The sequence below is a fragment of the Piliocolobus tephrosceles genome, chromosome 8, assembly GCF_002776525.5.
Source record: "Piliocolobus tephrosceles isolate RC106 chromosome 8, ASM277652v3, whole genome shotgun sequence".
Lineage (NCBI taxonomy): Eukaryota > Metazoa > Chordata > Mammalia > Primates > Cercopithecidae > Piliocolobus > Piliocolobus tephrosceles.
Window position 1 is genome coordinate 100,192,763 of NC_045441.1, and position 23,031 is coordinate 100,215,793.

A 23,031-nucleotide genomic window follows, 5' to 3' on the forward strand; every position below is an offset into this window, starting at 1 on the left:
CTGAGGCAGGAGAATGGTGTGAACCTGGGAGGTGAAGCTTGCAGTGAGCCAAGATTGCACCACTGCACTCCAGCCTGGGTGGCAGAGGAAGACTGGTCTCAAAAAAAGAAAAAAAAGTAACTTCCTGGCTGCGCGCAGTGGCTCACACCTGTAATCCCAACAGTTTGGGAGGCCAAGGCAGACAGATCACTTGAGTCCAGGAGTTCGAGACCAGCCTGGCCAACATGGTGAAACCCTCTCTCTACTAAAAATACAACAATTAGCTAGGCATGGTGGCAGGCGCCTGTAATCCCAGACACTCAGGAGACTGGGGCCAGAGAATCACTGGAACCTGGGAGGCAGAGGCTACAGTGAGCCAAGATCGCACCGTCACAATACAACCTGGGTGACAGACAGAGGGAGACTCCATCTCAAAAAAAATTTTTAAAAAAAATCTTCCTTACGGTTATGTTCAAAGTCTGTGTTTTCTATTTTTCTGTTACACGTGATCCAGAATATTGGTGATAAATTCAGAGAAAGCACCAACTTAAATGTGTTTTTGATTGTTTTATGTTCTATCATTATCCATTTTCAGCATTTTACTATTCCCCAAGTAATTGTCACCAGGATAGTACTTTTATTAAACTCCTGATACGTTGTCAATGTTGAAAAAACTCTTCAACAATTTAAATGTACACGCAGTTTGAAAAGCTGGAAAATAGTAATTAAAAGAATATCCCTATACCCACCTTTCGCACCAGTCCCCAAACATCACGCTAAAGTTTACTGCCTCTTCCCAGCCCATGGACGGGAATGGGAACGCCTACGGAATATGTTGTGATACTACAGTTGATCCTACCTTCTCCAGAACAAAATGCTGCACGATCACTTCATCCTGGCCCCTTATTAAATGATAGTTTAATTCTGGACACAAACAGTTCCCACCATAAAAAGAGAGGAGGTGACCGGAAAGGAGTGCGTCTTAAGCGCGTTGGCTGAATTTGCATCACCCAATCCAGCCCCGCCGCCCGGCCCCGCTCCTTAGACCTGCACCCCGGGCGCCCTCCTGCCGGGGCTGCACTTAGTCTGCCCTTCTAAAGAAGTTGCGCTCCGACCCCCAAGCATCAGGTCAAAAGTCTAATTCATACTCTGACTCCTCCGCCAATTAGAAAACAATTGTTGCCAATATACGTGGTCGCGCCGCCTGTGACTTCAGACGGGACGGGCCCGCGGGCGGGAAGCCTGCGGGGCGGGAGGCTGGGTGGGGCCCTGGCTCCCCTCCCCCGACCGGCCGCGGCGTCTGACGTCCCGCGCGTCGGCGGCCGCGGAGCAGCGTGGGGAGCCAGGCGGGCCGCCGGCGGGTAAGGGCGGCCGCGACCCGGGGACCCGTGGGGCGCTAGGCCGTGGAGGGAGAGCGCCGCTTCCTGGTCTGGAGAACCCCGCGGAGCTGGCCCTGCCCGGTCCGCGGAGCGGTGGTCGAGGGCCTGCGGCGCCTTCTGGGAGCGGGAGGGCCGGGAAGCCGGGCGTTGGTGGAGGGTGGCGTTGGGCTTCTGTCGCCGCGAAGCTGGTGGAAAAGGCAGTGGCCAGCGGGCCGCCTCGCCAGGTCCCACGACTCCCAGGGAGGTAGGCACCCGCTTCCCGGGCCACCCTTTCACCCTTCCTGACCGGGGTCGGTGCCGGCCGTCCCAGGTGCAGGAAGGTGGAACACGGTCCATCCCCCGGACAAAAACGCTGCGCCTCGGGGCCTTGAACGGTTTTGTTTGAAAGGAAGCAAGATAAAATAAGCGTTTCTCCATTTAGGTGTGAAGAAAAAAAATGACACTCCAATGGGCGGCAGTGGCAACCTTTCTTTATGCCGAAATAGGACTCATTTTAATCTTCTGCCTACCTTTTATTCCTCCTCAGAGGTAGGAAACCTTCAGATCATTAACTATGATAAATATTGGATCGCTCCTAATGTAAAATGAAAAAAGTTTTCTGAACATTAAAAAGTTTCAAAAGTCTTTGAAAATAAACACACCTAACGAATTAGGTAGTATATAATGACAATATTAAAATAACATTTTACATAAAACTCTGTTACGTGTACAGGTGAAATAACTTTTTCTTCCCTTCTAAAAGTAAAGGGGCCTATGCTTTTGATTCTGTTGATTACAGATATAATAAAGCAACAGTTATGCTTTTAACACCTGCCCTACCTTGTCTCAGGTTTTACCTTTGTTTTATTGCCCTGAATTGGAGCCATGAACGAAATAAATGTAAGTGGATAAATCATGTTTACAGTACAGCATGGATGTAAAAGTGTTTCATTGAGGCACTAGAACAGCAATTTAGAAATCAAAGCCAATGAATTATTCTTAGTTTTGGCCTATGTAACCGATAAATAGTTTCATTAATGTTTAATGACGATTTTACTACTTTTGGTTTCACATAAAATTAACGAATGTCTATTAAAAGTGCTGAATGTAAAAAGTATCACAACCATGTATTAGCTTTAGTTCTTTAGTGACGGAACTTCTAAGGTCTTTAAGAACTAAGTACAGTGTTTCAAGCCAAGCACTGGCTCATTTTACCCTTGAAATAATCTTTTTAGTCATTTAGTTTTAGATCCAGAAATTTGATAGTATGAATGGGGAAATGCACATGTAATAAAAATGTTGCAAGATACTCGTTCATATTCCTGGCATAAAAGAAAATGTTTCGTAAATGAGATCCTAGAGATAACTCACTGAAGTGTAGTAAAATCCCAGGAAGACTGGGAGAAACTTTAAGAAGTTTTACCTTAGCTCAGGGTCCAAATAGTCTTTCACAACTCCTAACTTGCTCCTTACCTGCCTGGATTTCTGCTCTCTTCTGTCCTTCTCTATCAACTAAGCTAAGCTCAGTACGTTGTTTCTTACTAAAGAAAAAAAATTGAATCATCCTGTAGGGTCTTTGATCTTCTTTGGTCCATCCCACCCATGTTCTACAGATCACATACTGCGACCCAGGAGGGCAAGTAGCCTAAGGTTACCTAGCTGGTAAGTGACAGGTTCTAGATAAAAATCTGGCTCTTAGTCCAGTGTTCTTTCTACTCCATCATGCTGCCTCTCATCCTGTAGGTTTTGTTTCAAACTCGGTAACACCTTTTTGCTTTTTAGTAGTATTTGCAATGATAGAATCCTATATATGCAAGAGAAAGAAAGATCTTGTATGTAAACATCTAATTTATAGATTTAAGGGTTTGCAAAGAAGAAAAAATTGTAAGTTGATCTTTTCTCCATCAGAGTGATCTGTAAGTTATGGATCAATATTTTTCTTCCTGCCAAATAAAAATTTAACCCATCCTGATCAAGTGGCTATTAGATAGATGTGTGTATATTTGCACATGATATATAAATGTATTCTCATGTACAAATATAAAGAAAATACGGTATGTATGCACGCAGATCATTTATAATGTGCCCTATGTGTGTATCCACATCTTTTTATCTTTTATATGTGTATCACCATAATCTTTAAGAAAATATTTCATCATTTAGTCTCTATTATTTTCTTACATAACCCAGTGGTTAAAGGCACATGCTCAGAAATCAGGTCACCTATAACTGCATGATACTAACCTTGGGCATGCTCTTGATCCTCTCTGATCTGTTTCCCCATCTGTAAAATGGAGATAGTACTAGTGCCTACCTCATATGGTAGTTGTTGTAATTAAATGAGATAAAACATGTAAAAATACTTAGAACCATAATATAGTGAGAACATAATATGTTGTAACTCTGATAAGGTGCTCAAATGCTAGTTGTTCCCTATGGGAGGTCTCTTATGTTCCCTTTTACACCACACCAAACCTTGAAGAAATAAGTAAATTTACATGTGGACCTAGATCAAGATATTACCACTTACATTATCTTAAAAATATAAAATTTTGTATTGCATAATTTAAATATTGGCTATATAAAATGCTTGGAATTGGAAGCAGAGACCAAAGGAATTGATTCATCTGTATGAATCTCCCTCACCCCACCAATTTCAAGTAAAGTTGTCCTAATCTTAAATCTTAAATTTATCCTAATCTTAAAGTGAAACTTTTTTTTTCAAGTTGTAAGTGCTTGAAGCGTATTTAAGTGCTTACTACATTTTTCTGCCTCCTTTCGACTAAAGTGTTACTCATTTAAATTGCCCATGTACAATTGCATGATGGATTATTTTGTCACTCTGCCATTTACAACCCATGCTTTCTTACCACTGTCTTTGCTTATACTGTTCAATCCGTCTAGACTACTTCCCCATCTCATTTCCTCTATGTTCACATCTTTATCTGTAGTAATTACATGGTTTTATATATATATTGTGTGTGTGTGAAAATTACCATTACATAATTAAGATTTTTTCAATTTATGTATATAATACCTGAGTAATTTTTATAATTCCCTCATGGTTAAAGTAAAGAAACTTTTACTTGGAGGATATGTTAAAAATGTACTATATAAAAATCAGTGTGTAGAGTTAGACCCCACTCCTGAAATGTTACCAATTGTTAGAACAATGTATCTTTGTTATTTCTAAGTCATTGCTCTGACCATGAAAAAGATACAGAGTAATAGCTTCTATCAACAATAGAATATTTTACTACTGCAAGAATTCCTTTTTAAGGTTTTGCTCATGTGTGGTTTACTTTTAGAATATTTAAGCCACCAGACAGAGGATAATCAAATATCAGATTATTATTAAATTTGAAAGAGTTGTTTTTTAATTCATGAGATACTGTGTCATGTCAGAATTAATAAATTTTAAAATTAAATTTCTGTAATTCTTTTCACTTACTACACAATTACTGAAATGTTACCTCAGTATTTAGAAAGTATTTCAAAACTTTTAGTTTTTTTATACCTAATATAATTGTATTGGTTTACAGATGGCAGAAGATTTTTTCATTTAATGTCTGGGGTAAAATTGCAACTTTTTGGAATAAGGCTTTCCTTACCATTATCATCCTATTGATTGTTCTATTTCTAGGTAAGTACTAGATTCCTTCTTTGAATAAATATAACTCTATTGTTTGTTAAATGAATTTCTTTTTAATTAATAAGAGTTGATGTTACAATTTGTGTACAGTTGACTTTATATAGTATATTGATACTACATAGAGTGGATACTGATATATTGATACACAGTTGATAGATCCTACCATTCTATATGTTCAAACTTAAGTTTCAACAGGGCGCTATGATTCTTAACTCCTTTTAAGTTATGTTAAGATTTAAATGCTGTATATTTATGCATACCTTGCTGTTCAGAGTCACCAGACTTTATTTTTCATGTTGTTGTCTCTCCTTTGTTACTGTGATGTCCTAGGCACCCAGGAGCTTAGCTGTTAGAAAGGCAAATAAAAGAATAGAATCGTTAGGCTCTCCAAATAAAAGAATAGAATCGTTAGGCTCTCCAAGGACGTCTTAGATGCAGGGTGTGGATTTGGACTGGATTAAAAAATAAACATGGCCGGGTGCGGTGGCTCATACCTGTAATCCTAGCACTTTGAGAGGCCAAGGCAGGAGGATTGCCTGAGTCCAGGAGTTTGAGACTAGCCTGGGCAACATAGCAAAACCTTATCTTTACAAAAAGATGTAAAAATTAGCCAGGTGTGGTGATGTGCACCTGTAGTCCCAGCTACTCGGGAGGCTGAGAGACTGGAGGATTGCTTGAGCCCAGAAGTTCAAGGTTGCAGTGAGCTATTGCACTCCAGCCTGAGCAATAGAACAAGACCCTTCGTTTAAAAAAAAAAAAAAAAAAAACTGCAACATAGATTCGGCGACTACTGCAAAAATTTGAATATGGAGTGATTGTATAATATTAGGGAATTTTTGTTAACTTTAGTTGTGATAACAGCATTGTTACATAACAGGGTCAGCAACCTATACAGCCTGTGGGCCAAATGCCTATTTTTGTAAATAAAGTTTTACTGGGAAATGACCATGCCCATTTGTTTATATAACATCTATACTCGTTTTTCAGCATGCTTTAAATTTTCATGATAACTATATTTTAAAAATTAAAAGTAGACCTTTAGGTTCTTGTCAAACCAGAAGTTCCATGAGTCTTAATTATCACCATGTTTTTCTAGTTGTTGTTACTGAGCTCAGAGAGATTAAGTGACTTGTCTAAGATTACCCAGCTACTTCTTGAAATACCCCTTCTTGCACAGAGTATGTTTTCCCTCAGAATTCCCTCAGAGTTGTTGTGTTGTTGGTGAAATAGGATTTAGAGACGCAAACTTGGGACCCTAACCGCCATCTTTGACACTGTTTGGTGAGAAAATGTCTTCCATGTTCCAAACCACCAACCTCTCAAATAGAATCCTCTTTATAAAACTAAGAACATCTGGCATGAGAAGGGATGGTTTTGTCAAAAACAGAAAGGTATGAATGGTTTATGCCTCTTTTCAAAATGTAAATATTTGTCTCATGGTACATTATTAATGTTATGGATTGAATCTCTAGCCATATAACTAGTCACAACAAATCAGTAAAGAACAATAAGGAAAACCAGTTCCAGTTCTGCCACCAGCTAACTAAATGACCTTTGAAATGGCTTTTATTTTTCTGGGTTTGATTTATTCATCTTGTGAAATGAAGGGAGAGATGGAAATAATCTCTGCAGCTCCTAATTTTGTGATCTTCTAACTCTAAAATTACCACAAAAATTTATACTGAAAACTGTCACTTATGTAAGGGAGGAGAGTTGTAGTGTAAGTTCTTTTGGTTACATTAGAAACAAACTTGGCTGGGCACGGTGGCTCACCTCTGTAATCCCAGCACTTCATAAGACCAAGGCAGGCGGATCAATCTGAGGTCGGGAATTCCAGACCAGCTTGGCCAACGTGGTGAAACCTCATCTCTACCAAAAATACAAAAGTTAGCCAGACATGGGGGCGCATGCCTGTAATCCCAGCTACTCAGGAGACTGAGGCAGGAGAATTGTTTGAACCCGAGAGGCAGAGGTTGCAGTGAGCCGAGATTGCGCCATTGCACTCCAGCCTGGGCAACAAGAGTGAAACTCCATCTCAGAAAAAGAGAAATCAACTTGAACTCACTTGACCAAAAAAGGAAAAATTTGTAATAAAATTTGGGGTTGTTGCAGAGTAGCAACAAGGAAGGAAGGAAGCCAAATTCCAGGGAAGGATTAGTACTTGGAACTGAAGTGTCCTTTTCTTGGCCATACGTTTTCCCTATATATACTTCATTCTTTATTATGGACTCTGATATTTTGTCTATCTCCAAGGCAGTAAATGGGTACAGCACAGCTGCCAGGTGTTACCATTCCAGGCATATGTAAGGATTAATTCATCGTCTCTGAATCCCAATTCCAAATCAAAGGGAAAAAATTGGACCAGCTAGCACCAGGTATCTACTCCTCATCTCCTGTAATCAGGAGAGTCACAAGGGAGAATCATGACTGCTGGCTGAAGCCTGCATCTTTGGGTAAACAGGGTAATTCATTCCCAGAGAACAAGGACATCATGGATAGTTCAGGCAGCCAGATAGGTGCTTATCCTCTAGGTCTCCATCCAAAATGGAGTAATGACACCTACTTTCAGGTTTTAAGATTTAAATGCAGTAACATATGTAAAGTGCAGACTCTGATGTTCCAGTGTGCAACAATAATGTAAATAATGCAAAACCAGTGGATTACTCATGCTTAATTTATATTTTACTTTGAAATTTATTTCCTTTTTCTTGGTTATCTCTCTAAGTAAAGTAACTATTTTTTATACATTTTCTTGTTATATGTTTTTATTTTTATTTTTTTTTTTTGAGATGGGGTCTCACTCTGTCACCCAGGCTGAAATGCAGTGATGCGATCTCAGCTCACTGCAACCTCCACTTCCCGGGCTCCAGTAATTCTCCAGCTGCAGCCTCCCAAGTAGCTGGGACTACAGGGGAGGGCCACCAACCCCTGGCTAATTTTTGGGTGTTTTTTTTTGTGGAGACAGGGTTTTGTCATGTTGCCCAGGCTGGTCCCAAACTCCTAAGCTCAAAGCCATCCACCTACCTTGGCCTCCCAAAGTGCTGGGATTACAGGCATGAGCCACTACACCCAGCCAAATAAGGCAGCTATTAAGAAGTATTTATAGTCTTAGAGCCAACACTAACTGAGTGTGTGCATACAAGTGTGTGTGCATGTGTGTGTATTTTAGGTGCTGGTAAGAGACAGAATGGAAGTGGGAATTTCTTTTTTTTTTTTTTTTTTTTTTTTGAGGCGGAGTCTTGCTCTGTCGCCTGGACTGGAGTGCAGTGGCCCGATCTCAGCTCACTGCAAGCTCCACCTCCCAGGTTTACGTCATTCTCCTGCCTCAGCCTCCCGAGTAGCTGAGACTACAGGCGCCCGCCACCTCGCCCAGCTAGTTTTTGTATTTTTAGTAGAGACGGGGTTTCACCGTGTTAGCCAGGATGGTCTCGATCTCCTGACCTCGTGATCCGCCCGTCTCGGCCTCCCAAAGTGCTGGGATTACAGGCTTGAGCCACCGCGCCCGGCCTTGAAGTGGGAATTTCAAGAGTATGTTCAGTGTTAGCAGAAATGCGTCCCAGGAATTTGAAAGTTTCCACAACTGATGTAAAATTGGATCATCTTCAGATGGTTTATAGAAAATTGACTATATGTCACATTCTTCCCTTATTGTTGACTCCATTCCATCTTTCAGACATAGTTACCTTGTTAGTATACAGGTGATATATTCTACAGGTAGGTTTACATGACCATTTACATTAATAAACCTTTTTAATATTATTGGTTAATCTTCAGCTTTTCTGCATAATGGATCCAGGAGTATTATTCCCATTTAATTACCAAGGATGATGCACCACAAAGAAGCATAACGATCCTTCATAGTACTCACTATCTGCCTACTCAAAATAAGTCATAAATATATATTATCTTTGTTTATTGGTTTTTTTGTAGAGGTTGGCATCTTACTACATTATTGAGGCAATCTGAGAAATGACAAAGGGGAAATAGCCATTAAGATACAGGAAATTTTCTAAAGATCATTTAAGAGACTACTTTATATAACTATGCAAATAAATTGGAAAACCCAGATAAAATGTATAATTTTGTAGAAAAAGTAATTTACCAAATGAACACCAATAGATATAGAACATTTAAGCTGACTAATTTATATAGAAAAATTATAGAAAGTTATCAGAAAGGACCCCATTTCAAAAAAAAAGCAAAAAACCAGATAGTTTTATAAGAAACCCTACTGCTTTCAGAAAACAGATATTACTACTGCTTCTTAAACTATTCTAGAATTTAAAGAAAGAAAACTTCAAATTTTACAGAGCTAGAAAAAAGCAAGCTCTAGAATTGAAAATAAGTCAGAACAAATGAACTGAATAGTGTATCAGATTGATATATACAACACAGAGAAAATAATTACTCTTGAACATAGTACTCTTAACTTTTTACCTCCCTGGTAGGGTACGTTTTAAGAACCAAGAGGATTACAATGAAATCTGAAACTTTATAATAGTTTTGTTGTTGGTAATTTAAAAGCTGTTTTATGTATAGTGTAGCATCAAGCAAATGAGTATGTTCATGGTATTGGAAACTAAGACTTTCAGGAACAGATATGGCATACACATATAAAATCAAAAATTAAGAATTTTTTAAGATTTAGAGTGATTTATTTGGGTTTTATTTTGGAGTATGGAAATGTGGAACTAGACAGAGGTGGTGGTTGCACAGCATTGTGAATATACTAAGCACGACTGAATTGTTCACTTTAAAGTGTTTACTTTTATGTGATATGAATTTCACCTCAATAAGTTAAAACATAATTTTGTTAAAGACATAGGAGTCTGGCTTTGGTCATAGCAAAACAGGTTGTATTAGACTATTTCTCCTTTGTTAAAAATTATGAACCCTTGATAAAATACGAAGAAAGGTATTTGAAGGCCTGGTAGAGCAACAAAAGCAGGCAGAAACTAGAGGGAAGTCAACCCTTAAAAGAAGGGAACCATACTGGGTGTGATCACATTTATATAGCCTTTCTTCCAGCCGCTTTCCAGTCATGTGGCATAGACAACTATATAGAACTCAAAGCAAAAAGACACTCTTACTGACAGAGGTCAGATAGATTAGAAAATAAAAGGGGTGTCTAAGAAAGGAGAGAACCCAAAAAGGGAACCCCAGAATCCACATGTAAACTCTTCTCAAATTCTTGGTTGACTCTTGAACCATGGATGTATAGGAAAGATTCCAAGGAGCTCAATGGAAAAGGAATGGCCAGCGGAAAGCAGCAAGGCTGAGAAGAAATTTTGGCTGCTGGCCACCAAGAAGAGACAGAGTTTGGAGTATGAGCCTCATCACGTTAGAGGGGCTTGGTAAAGACCTTGAACCTTTCCACTAAAATCACAGAAGGGCTCCTCCTTAGGAATAGAGACTATATCCCAGGAACTAGAAATTTGCTATAACTAAGACCTAAAGCAAAATAGACTTACCCTAAAAAAGGATAAAAATCAAGCCTCTCCAAACAGCTGTAAACTGTACATCAGCAGTCCCCAGCCTTTTTGGCACCAGGGACCAGCTTACAGTTTTTCCATATCCAGGAGCAGGGGATGGTTTCGGGATGATTCAAGCACATTAAATTTATTATGCACTTCATTTCTATTATTATTACATTGTAATATATAATGAAATAATTATGCAACTCACCATAATGTAGAATCTTTGGGAGCCCTGAGGTTGTTTCCTGCAACTGGACATTCTCATCTGGGGATGATGGGAGATGGTGGCAGATCATCAGGCATTAGATTCTCATAAGGAGCGTGCAACCTAGATTCCTTACATGCGCAGTTCACAGTAAGGCTTGCACTCCTATGAGAATCTAATGCCACCACTGACTGATAGCTCAGGCAGTAATGTGAGAGATAAGGAGTGGCTGTAAATACAGATGAAGCTTTGCTCACTGGCCTGCCAATCACTTCCTGCTGTGCAGCCCAGTTTCTGACAGGCCATGGAGCAATACAGGTGCATGGCTCTGGGGGTTGGGGACCCCTGCTGTACATAATCTTTGCAAGGGCATATGAATATACTAAACTCTGTTCACCAAGATACACTATATTCTGGGCCATAAAACAAGTCTCAATAAATACAAAGGATTGAAATCCTACCAAGGATTGGAATCATATAGAGTATGGGGGTTTTGTTTTTGTTGTTTTATAGAGACAGACTTTTGCTTTGTTGCCCAGGCTGGTCTCAAACTCCTGGCCTCAAGTGATCCTCCCGTTCCCAAAATGCTGGTATTACAAATGAGAGCCACTGTGCCCAGCCCCTACAGAGTATGAAAATAGAAGTCAGTAACAGAAATCTGGAAAACCTATACATGTTTGAAAAATTAAACAACACTTGTTAATAATCCTTGGGTCAAAGAACTCACAAAGGAAATGAGAAAATATTTTAACTGAACAATATGAAAATACAATATATTAAAGTTTGTAAGATGCCATTAGAGCACTGCTTAAAGGAAAAATTCTAGGTTTAAATATTTATTTTTAAAAAAGGTTTAAAATCAGTGATTTTAGTTTCCACCTTAACAATATCTACTCATTATATTGAATATTGACAGTGAAAAAAATAATATTCACTCAGTTTTTTAAAAAAGGTTAGCAGATTAGAATTTAGAAGGAAACTTCCTCATTCTGATGAAGATCTACAAAAATCCTCAAGCTAGCATGATACTTAAATACCAAAGGCTTCCCCCATAAGATTGGAAACAAGGCAAGGATATTCACACACTGTTTATTCATTTAAGTAATAGATGTCTTAGCCAGGATAATAATAAGTCATGAAAGAAATAGAAGGCATAAAGATGGCAAAGAAAGAAGTAAAATATCCTTATTTGCAGATGACATGATTATTTATATAGAAAATCCTGGCCTGGCACAGTGGCTCATTCCTGTAATTCCAGCACTTTGGGAGGCTGAGGTGGGCAGATTGCTCAAGCTCAGGAGTTCCAGACCAGCCTGGGCAACATGGCAAAACCCCGTTTATACCAGGAAGTAGAAAAATTAGCCAGGCATGGTGGCTCATGTTTATAGTCCCAGCTATTCAGGAGGCTGAGGTGGGAGAGTTGCTTGAGCCCAAGAAGTCGAGGCTGCAGTGAGACATGATCACACCACTGCACTCCAGCCTGGGTGACGAAGTGAGACCCTGTCTTAGAAAAAAAAAGAAAGAAAAAGAAAGAAATAACCTAAAGTATCTATAATAAAGCTATTATGTCAAAGAAATTAATATAGTGGGGTCACAAAATACAGGTGGGTCAGTACACAAAAATTCAGTATATCAGTAACTGTATTTCTATACTATATGCAGTAAACAATAGGCAAATGACATTTTTAAAAATTCCTTTTCTAAGTACACCAAGAAGCCTAAAAACCTTAGAAATAAACTTTATAAAAGAGGCACAACAGCTCTATACAGAAAAGTACAAAAACATTGCTGAAAGAAGTTAAAGAAGATAAAAATAAATGGAGATTTTTTTATCAGTTAAAATACTCAATATTAAAATGTTTATTCTTCCAAAATTCCATGGACTTAACACAGTCCCAGTTAGAAACCCAACAGGCATTTTTGTAGCAGTTGATCAGTTGCTTCTAAAATTTATGCAGACATGCAAAGAACTCATATAACAGCCAAGAAATCTTTACAAATAACAAAATGAAACTCACTACCAGATTTCAACAGTAAAGGGAAAAATAAAAACAGGTTAGTGGGCTTTATCTAATCAGTTGAAAGCCCTAATAGAACAAAGATTGATCTCCTCTGAGCAAAAAGAAATTTTGCCAGCAGATTGCCTTTGGACTCAAACTGTATTTCTTCCCTGAATCTCCAGACTGCCAGTCTACCCTGCAGATTTTAAACTTAACAAGCCTCTACAAGCATGTGAGCCAGTTCCTTAAAATAAATCTCAAGCTCTCTCTCTCTCTTTCTCTGTCTGCCCCCTGTACCTCTCTTCCCCATACACACACACACACACACACACACACACACCCTATTGGTTCTTTTTCCCTGGAGAACCCTTACTAATACACCATCTTAACTAAGTAATCAAATTTAGCAATAAAAAAGTATGAGACAAAGTAACATTACACAGTATAAACTATGAGGGATTCTTGGCAAAAGTATTAAACCTTGTCCAATCAAGTATTTGTTTTATTTTATTTTTACTTTCTGAGGCCTGGCAGAACCAATCAAGTCTGAGTTCTAGTTTTCTAAAAATACAGGAGTTAGAGAAAGAAATTGGACTACACTTCAGACAAATTCAGAATATAAGAACTTTCTTTGTGCTGATTTATTTATTTTTTAATAATTAAAAAAAGAGACAGGGTCTTGCCATGTTGCCCATGCTGGTCTCAATCTCCTCGCCTCATGCTGTCCTTCTGCCTCTGCCTCCCAGAGTGCTGGGATTATAGGTGTGAGCCACCACACCCAGCCAGAATGTAAGAACTTTCTAGAAAACAGTTGGCCTGGCACCTTTTTAAAAAAGTATTGTGTGTCAAGAGACTACAGAAACATAACTATATGTAATGAATATCCATTATAAAGTTCTCAGTTTGAAAAAAATTCTATGACAGACATTTGGGAGACAAATAAAGCAAATAATCCAATTTAAAAATGGGTGAAGGATCTGAATAGATATTTTTCCAAAGATGATACACAAATGATCAACAAGCACATGAAAAGATGTTCAACAGCATTAGCCATCAGAGAAATGCCAATCAAAACCACAAAGAAATGCCACTTCACACCCACTAGGATGACTATAATCAAAAAGATAATACCAAGTGTTGCCAAGGATATGGAGAAATTGAAACCAACATACACTGCTTGTGGGAATGTAAAATAGTAAAGCTGCTTTGGAATACAGTTTGGCAGTTCCTCAAAAATTAAACATAGAGTTACCATATGGCCCAGCAGTTCATCTCTTAGGTATATACCAAGAGAAATGAAAACATATGTCGATATAAAACTTGCACATGAATGTTCATAGCAACATTATTCGTAATAGCCAGAAAGTGGAAACAGCTCAATACCATCAACCAATGAATGGATAAACCAAATGTTACCACATTCATACAATGGAATATTATTCAGCCATAAAAGTAATGAAGTACTGATACATACTACAATGCAGACGAACCTTGAAAACATTATGCTAAGTGAAGGAAGCCAGACTCAGAAGAGCAGATAGTGTATGATTCAATTTATATGAAATGTCTAAAACAGGTAGTTCTATAGAGACAGAAAGCAGATTGGTGGTGACCAGGAGGTGAGGGATGTGTATAGATTTTCTTTGTGGGGTGACGAAAATGTTCTGAAATTAGATAGTGGTAATGGTTGCACAACTTTGTGAATATACTAAAGACTACTGAATTATACATTTTAAAGAGGTAAATTTTTATGGTATGTGAATTATATCTCAATAAAGCTGCTAAAAATAAAATAGTAGTCAAAATGGCCCCAATTTTGTAACTGGAGTCTCCTTGTGTGGCAATAACTCTTACCCAAGACTTCTGTTGGTCACATGAAAGGGGAGCATTCAAACTTGTTCATACTTCCAGTGGCTTTTGAGACATCTAAGGCAGAGGCTGGGCGCGGTGGCTCAAGCCTGTAATCCCAGCACTTTGGGGGGCCGAGACGGGTGGATCATGAGGTCAGGAGATCGAGACCATCCTGGCTAACACGGTGAAACCCCATCTCTACTAAAAAATACAAAAAAAAAAAAAAAAAAAAAAAAACTAGCCGGGCGAGGTGGCAGGCGCCTGTAGTCCCAGCTACTCGGGAGGCTGAGGCAGGAGAATGGCGTAAACCCGAGAAGAGGAGCTTGCAGTGAGCTGAAATCTGGCCACTGCACTGTAGCCTGGGTGACAGAGCCAGACTCCGTCTCAAAAAAAATAATAAAAAATAAAAAAAGAGACATCTAAGGCAGATGCCTTCCCTAGTACATACAAGAATCCAGGAACTAAGCATGCACTAAATGTAGACCCTTATCAGCTGTTTTCTATTTTCCATTTGAAAGAAGTGGTTTCCCGGCATCTGAGACTTTCCAGAACTTCAGCATCAAAGGAGCAGCTATATGAACATTTCCAGTAGCAGCTGCCATCCACTAGTCGGGAGGAGTGTATGCCACCACAAATCAAATCCCAGTTTAGCAAACCTATGCCAGTGGAAATTTCACTGTAACCAAATATTTTGAAGATCTCAATCATTTAAAGTAATAATATGTAATAAAATGCTAGTGTAGTAACAGAAATGGGATAGTCTCTTAGAATTGATTGTAGTGGGATATGACATCTGTCATTGTCAATAGGCTGAATTTTAGTCATCTTAGAGACAAAGTGTAAAGGATAATAGTTTGCAGTGTAGAGATGAGAAACAATAAAATGATGTTAAGTACTAGATTAATGATTTAAAAAATGCTATAGTAATTCAAAATTTGCTACTAGTGTCCATTTATAGAGCACCTACTTTGAGCATGAAAGCTTCCCGTGTACTGTAGATGGAATGACAAAAAGATCGCCTCTAGGTAAAGTCTGTTATTTAAAAGTTTGGTCAGTTATTCTAAAACATTATTAACAAGTTTATATACTTAAAAGCCAAAAGTAATCTTTTATCTTCTTCTGTAATAGATGCTGTGAGAGAAGTAAGGAAATATTCCTCAGTTCATACCATTGAGAGGAGCTCCACCAGCAGACCTGATGTCTATGAACATACACAGATGAAACTTTTTAGGTCTCAAAGAAATCTTTACATTTCTGGATTTTCACTATTTTTTTGGCTGTAAGTAAAAAAAAAAAAAAATAGTAGAAGCACAGTTTAAAAACACAATTTATGCTTGTTTCTCGTTTTGTCCACCTTTACTGTAGTTTTGTTTTTTTTTTTTTTTTTAAAGAGAGACAGCCTTTTGCTCTGTTGCTCGGGCTGCAGTGCAGTGGTGCCTTCGTAGCTCACTGTAACTTTAAACTCCTGGGTTCAAGTGATCCTCCCTCTTCAACCTGTCATTTCTAGGACTACAGGTGCACACCACCATGTAGGGCTAATTTTTAAATTTTTTGTAGAGATGGGGTCTCACTATGTTGCCTGGACTGGTCTCAAACTCCTGACCTCAAGTGATCCTCCCACCTTGGCCTCCCAAAGTGCTGAAATTATAGGCACAAGTCACTGTACCTAGCCTACTTGTAGATTTTTTTTATAACATCTTTGTAAAAGAATTCAGATGATATACCCAAATAACAAACAGTAGTTAGCAGCTTGTAGGTTTGCAAAGTCCATAAGGCCCTGAATGATCAGGCCCCTGCCTCTCTGTGGAGCCTTGTCTCATACATGTCTCTGACATGTACAATACATTCCACCCTTACTGACCTTCACCATTTATTCTTTCATTCCATCTTGCAACAAATATTGATTGAGTTCTGTAGTGTACCTAACTCTTTCCCATTTTAGGGTCTTTACACAAGCTATTCCTTTTACCAGAACACTCTTTTCTTTCCTCATTTCCTGGCTAACTCTTACTCATCCGTTAGCCTCTTTCTCAAAGCCTTCTGTGGCCATCACTACCCACAAACTAGGTAGGTCTTCTCTTACAGATGCTCAAAGAATGTATATATACTTCATTTTCTAATGTCTTTCATGGTTGTAATTAAATACTGTTTAAACTTTTGCTTACCCAACTAGGAGCTAAACCCCCGAGGGCATGGACTTTGCTGTTTTCCACTGCATCTGCAGTGCCTAGCAGAGTGTCTTAACACTTAGCAGTTCCTGAGTAAAGGAATGTCTGCTGAATGAATAATTGAAGATAGTAGTCACTACTTCTAACAATGGCAGTTACCCATAAACAGATGTGAGCGAGCTGTTCCTCAGCTTGATTGACCTTACACAATGTTCCTTAAATAGCAGAATTTGAACTGGGCCAAGAAAAGAATTCTCTTACTGTCCCTGCCACACTAGATGGAATTTTCCTGTTTCTACTCCTCCAAGCTAAAGCCTTCTACAGGAAAACAAATAAGTACCACTGAACCTGTATTCTAAGTGCTGGTCTTCTAACAAAGATTCCAAAGGAATGAGACATGGGCCTGTTTTTACTAAAAGACTTGAATTTAAAAAAATAATGGGTTCTGCCTAAACATTATCTGCCACCACCGCACCTGTACCTAATGGGGAGTAATTTGACAATGACTGTTTTAAAATAAGTTTCTGATGATTGGCCAGTAACACATTATTCTGATTTTTTTTTTTCTTAGAGTGTTGAGACGTCTGGTTACACTTATTACTCAACTGGCAAAAGAACTGTCAAACAAAGGTGTACTTAAAACTCAAGCAGAAAATACTAACAAGGCTGCCAAAAAATTTATGGAAGAAAACGAAAAACTAAAACGGGTATTTAATTTTCTTTGTAAAAATTAAATGTTGTTAGTGTTCCCAAGGAGTAATATATTTGTTTGCAGCATCTAATATATTTGTTTTCAGCATCAAAAAGAGCATTTTTATATTGTATAAGCAGAAAATGACCATAATTAACAATATTTTATGTAATGATTGTTTCAAGAATAGTTTTACTATTCTTTAGAAATGCTTGTTCCCACTAATATTTTCACTATTGTTTAGATTTGCTTTTTCTCCATAGTGGATTAATGCCATTGGACCTATTTTCTGTGATTTAAGGCAAAAATAGTAGTCTGGGAATATGAATTTTAATTCCTTCATTACCCTTAAGTTTACTTCATAATCTAAAGTCTTTATAACTCCGTTTCCATTTCTTTTTCAGTTAAAGTATTTTTAAGCCTAGTTTTTAGTTTTCTTTTAAAGATTGGTTTACAGAAAGCAGACAACATTGATGCTAGATTGATAATTTCACATAATATTCGAAGTATTTAATGTTATTACTTTATTTTCTATCCTTTGATCTCATTTCACAGTGGTAAAAATACAAACACAGTCATCAAAGCGTTGATTGATGCGTGATAACTAAACTCGAAAGCGCATAGCCTTGTATTTATGGAACAACTGATCATGTACATATCTTAATTTAAAATTATACACATCATTTTGGAGTAATGATTCGTAACCATCAGAACACTGCTTTTTTTCCTCTTCAGTTGTTTGTCTTATTCCTTAGCTCTAAGAAAATGGAAAGTGTTATTTTTCCCATATATACCATAGTTAATACACTTAAACTAGTCTTGCCCTTTTTTTTAAAAAAAAAAGCACCTTCCTCAAAATACTTTTGCAACTTTTCTCTTGGAATTGTTTTCAGAACCATTTACCCATGCAAGGAAACTTATGTCATGATTACCAATTCCTTGACCCTGCATGATTTATTCTTTCTGTTTGTTTGTTTTCCTCTCCTTTGGTTCCATGCTATTCTGATTCACTGCTTCCTGCATAGCTGTGACCCAATCAGAGGAGGCACAGATATGCTGGGCTAAAGCCAGTACACAGTGGGGAGAAAGTCTGTGAGCGGGACATAAAAGCAGCTGTCAGTGCCCAAAAGATAACTAATTGACCAATAAAGTGACCAATAAAGGCCGTAAGTGAGAATGTAGAAGATGACATCTATTTCAAGGTGCTTCATGTAGGTTTTGAAAAATAAGCTAAGGAAAGATAAGCTGAAGACATCCCCTTTGTAATGTCCTTTCTTCCTTTCGTCCCTTTCCTCTCCTTCCCTCCCTTCCTTCCCCAACTGATCTCAAACTTTTGGCCTGAAGCAATCTTCCCACCTTGGCCTCCAAAAGTGCTGGGATTAATAGGCAAGAGTCACCACGCCCAACCATACCTCATCATTCTCAGTCAGAGACACATTTTCCACTGGAAACTGCATTATCCTGAGATCCAAGAGACTTAGGTGCTAGTTCCAATGTGTGACCTAGCACAAATCACCTATGTTAATGGGCCTCCAAGTTCCTTAGCTATAAATAATAGTTAACATTGTGCCAGGTATTGCTTCAAGTGTTTCACAGTAAGGTTTTTTTTTTTTTTTTGAGACGGGAGTCTTGCTCTGTCGCCCGAGCTGGAGTGCAGTGGCCAGATCTCAGCTCACTGCAAGCTCCGCCTCCCGGGTTTACGCCATTCTCCTGCCTCAGCCTCCGGAGTAGCTGGGACTACAGGCGCCCGCCACCTCGCCCGGCTAGTTTTTTGTATTTTTAGTAGAGACGGGGTTTCACCGTGTTAGCCAGGATGGTCTCGATCTCCTGACCTCGTGATCCGCCCGTCTCGGCCTCCCAAAGTGCTGGGATTACAGGCTTGAGCCACCGCGCCCGGCCACAGTAAGGTTTTTAACTGTTAATTTTCACAAAAGCTCCATGAATTTGGTATTGTTATTATCTGCATTTTATAGACGAGGAAACGGAGGCACAGAAAGGTTAAGTGACTTACACAAAATCATTCAGCTAATATGTGACAGAACTAAAATTTGAACCTAAGCAGCCTGACTCTAGAATCCACATTCATAACCACATTATTTTGTGCCCTCAACTCCTGTGTTACCCGATAGAACAATTTCCACGTGGTACCTGTGACCCCTTTCTGTTCTGATATTCAGTTAAAGAAATGAAATAATTATGAAAAACCAATTAACTTTTAATTTTGCTACTTCAACGTGATAGAGCTTTACTTTGCCCTGATTTTTTTTTTTTTCCAGCCACGTAACTTAACCAAGGTGGGATAATTTGGATGAGACAGTGAGCACCTGTGTTGTTGTAGCTGGTGGTCATTAAATTTCAGATTTCAAGGTTCTTGGTCTTTCTCCAGCGTCAAGTTACACATCATAAATTTAGGCAAGTTTACAGGTGCAGTAGTGAAAGCTTATTTACAAGACTAACACAAATCCAACTTTTCCAAGTCAATGGCATGAAAATTCAAGCAGTCAGCGAAAACATTCCTGCAACTCAATGATTCTCTTCTAATTTGGGTAATCACTGGAGATTTTGTGAACTGAATTCAGTGAAGTATTAGCTGGAGTTGTTTTCAACTTAAAGTAAGCAACAAATTAAAAGGGATTTGGAGAATTTTTTTCTTGTGCTGCTCTTTACAAAAAAGAAAAACTTTTTTCATTAATTTGAGAAGATATGAGACTCCTTTAGCTTCAGAATGTACTTCAGTCATCCTGTCTCCAAAAAATAGTCCTTGGGATTATATAATGTATGCATTAGAGCTTTAATTCCTCCGTCTGAGCTGCCTAATCTCTATATAGCACAGTAGTACTGTATTTGGTCTTGTGCTACAGTTTTTATGCTCGTCTCATCCTTTCTACTAGATTGAAGTTACTCAAAAGTTGAGACCATGTTTCTCTTACATTTTTATCTCTTACAGCACCTTGCATTATAAAATATTTGCATGTAGTCATTGCTCAGTAGAACTTTGTGTTTTGTTGAATATATTGGCTTACATTAGAAAATGAATCACACTGCAGTAGAAATTCCTCTCTTATGTCAGTCTGTCTAAAATTCTCCTGTATTCCTTTTTTACCTGACAATGGAACCTGTCAGTATCAAGTTGCTGCCACTGGCCAGGTACAGTGGCTCATGCCTGTCATCTCAGCGCTTTGAGAGGCTGAGGTGAGAGGATTGCTTGAGGCCAGGAATTCACGACCAGCCTGGGCAATATAGCAAGATCTCTGTCTCTACAAAATATATATATTTATATTTATATATTTATATATAATTTTTTTTTAAAATTAGCCGGCAGTGGTGGCACATGCCTGTAGTCTCAGCTACTCAGGAGGCTGAGATGGGAGGATCACTTAAGCCCAGAAGGTCAAGGCTGAAGTGGCTATGGGTTGCACCACTGTACTCCAGCCTGGGTGACAGAGTGAGACCCTGTTTCTTAAAAAAAAAAGAAGAAGAAGAAGTTTCTGTCTCTTTATTTAGTCTACTGACCTACAACAGTATACATGTTAGGTTTTTCAAACATTTACTTTGTCTTTCTTGGTAATTTAAATTCTTTGTCATTTCTTCAAGTCAGCTTCTTAGTTCTGATGATAATTATAGTTTCTCTTCACAATACAGATTATGAAATTTTTACTCCATGATAATTTTATTTTGATCAGTTGTTTTACTATTTGGATCTTAATTGTTCTTGCCTAGAAAAGATAAGCTGCAAACACTAACATTTTTAAAACCAGAATCAATTTTAAAATACAAAGAGCTTTATAAAGGATTAATGGAATAAAAGTAATTTGGAAACTATTCAGTGAAAATTAGAATTTTCCAGCTGTAGAAATGGCCGTCATTTCCCACTTACCCTTCTCCACTCTGACATATTCTTCTCTTACAAATTTGTTTGTATAAAAATAGGCTGAGTAGATAGCTCTACAATCAGAACATAATGGTTTTCTAATTAATATCATCTTCAGAACTGTTGTTTTCCCCTTAGATTTATATTTCTCATTAATTGATAGAGAAAGACTGACATTATTTACCTAAATACTTTTGAGAACATTATTTTAAATTCTTATGTTCACTTTAGAGATTTCAGCCATAATAAGAAATCTTTTTTGTGTGTTCGCCAAATATTAAGTTTCTGTCAGCAAAAGTACATTGTAGAAAACTATAAAATTCTGGAAAGGACAAAGAATAAATTATAGAATAGTAATTTTAGATAGGTTACTCAGCTCATTTTCTGTAAGAACGTCTGGCTATTGCAATTTAAGCTTATTTCTTCCTGTATCTCCCTTTTGCAATAGATTTTGAAAAGCCATGGTAAAGATGAAGAATGTATTTTGGAAGCAGAAAATAAAAAACTAGTACAAGACCAGGAGAAACTGAAAACTGAATTAAGGAAGACTTCAGATGGTAACTTTGTGTACATGTGAAGAAGTAAAAAGACTAGCAGGATACTTTATGCTGTACACTTCACTGTTTTTCCTAAAACAAAACTAATGCCTAAATGTTCTTCTAAGATACCAAGAATGACCTATTTATAAATTCTTGTTCAAATATGAAGATAAAACATTGTGTCAGCCAAAAGAAACATGCTCTGTTATACAGAAAAACATGTAGGTGTTGAAGATCTGTGTTGTCAATACAGATGTTCTTGCCTTAGCAAAAGAGCTATGTTCCTAAAAAGTTGTTTATAAATGTGTTTTTATAAAATGAATCACATTTTTCCATCATCGTATATTCCTCCTCTCAGAGAAGCAATTGCAGGGGAACAGTTTTCTTACAAGAAAATATATTGTTTATTTCAAGCACTAATATATTCTACCTGTTAGACATAAAGAAAGCGTTCCTTGAAAGAGACAGGTAGGCACAGAGTAGGCAATCCCAATACCTGGGATGTCAGCTAAGAATTTGAGTGTCTCCTTCCAACATAACATTGCAGTGTAGGCTTGAAGTGGAGCATCCCAAGTCCATTTCCCTGAAGGCAGTGATTTCTTCTACATGAGAAAAAAAAAAAAAGTTTTGCTACTGTTTTTTTCTTAGTCAAAGAACAAATTATTTTTGTTGCATCTGCATAGCACAGAAAAGTAGATACCCCAAATTCAGTGTCATCCCAGAAAACTCTGAGTATAAGTTTGTGGCTTGACACTTTGCAACATTTCTGCATACAACAGATAGGTTTTTATGTTGGCCAGACACTGAGAAACCTCACCATCAGTTGGTGTTAAGGTACATTGTTTGGAAAGGGTTTACTTCAATCAGGATGTATTTGAATTTGAGATGGAAAACATAAAAATAAAAGCTAATTCTGTAAATAGAACAAAAATCCACCGGAGAATATTTATGTGATACAAAATTCTTTAGTCATGTTCCTACTTTTTACTTCAAGTGAAAAAAAAAAGACAGTTCAGAAGCAATAAGTTAAAAAATAAATTACCCTTATAGACAAAGTGGTATATTATGTAGTTGGCATAGTGTAGCCCAAAATTCAAGAATCTTTTAGTTGGTACTGTTGCCGTTTCTGTAATTCCAAAAGATTTAGAACATGATCAAGAAATGTTGTTGCTTATATGAAAATGAATTTAACAGTTACCTACCATTTACAACAGACATTTCAGAAGAGAAACTAGTGTTC

General features: G+C 37.9%; 1 protein-coding gene across 2 annotated transcripts in view; it reads left to right on the plus strand.

Moving 5' to 3' along the window:
• Positions 1 to 1,205: 1,205 nt before the first annotated feature.
• BCAP29 (B cell receptor associated protein 29) overlaps positions 1,206 to 23,031 on the plus strand; it is a 43,062-nt gene continuing 21,236 nt past the window's right edge. Inside the window, exons 1-6 of one of the 2 annotated variants that reach the window (XM_023183091.1) lie at positions 1,206 to 1,340; positions 1,780 to 1,886; positions 4,880 to 4,980; positions 15,651 to 15,801; positions 17,262 to 17,397; positions 21,701 to 21,809. In XM_023183091.1, the coding sequence (XP_023038859.1) occupies positions 1,795 to 1,886; positions 4,880 to 4,980; positions 15,651 to 15,801; positions 17,262 to 17,397; positions 21,701 to 21,809 (589 nt within the window). In that variant the 5' untranslated portion in view covers positions 1,206 to 1,340; positions 1,780 to 1,794. The other variant, XM_023183092.2, reaches the window with a different exon arrangement.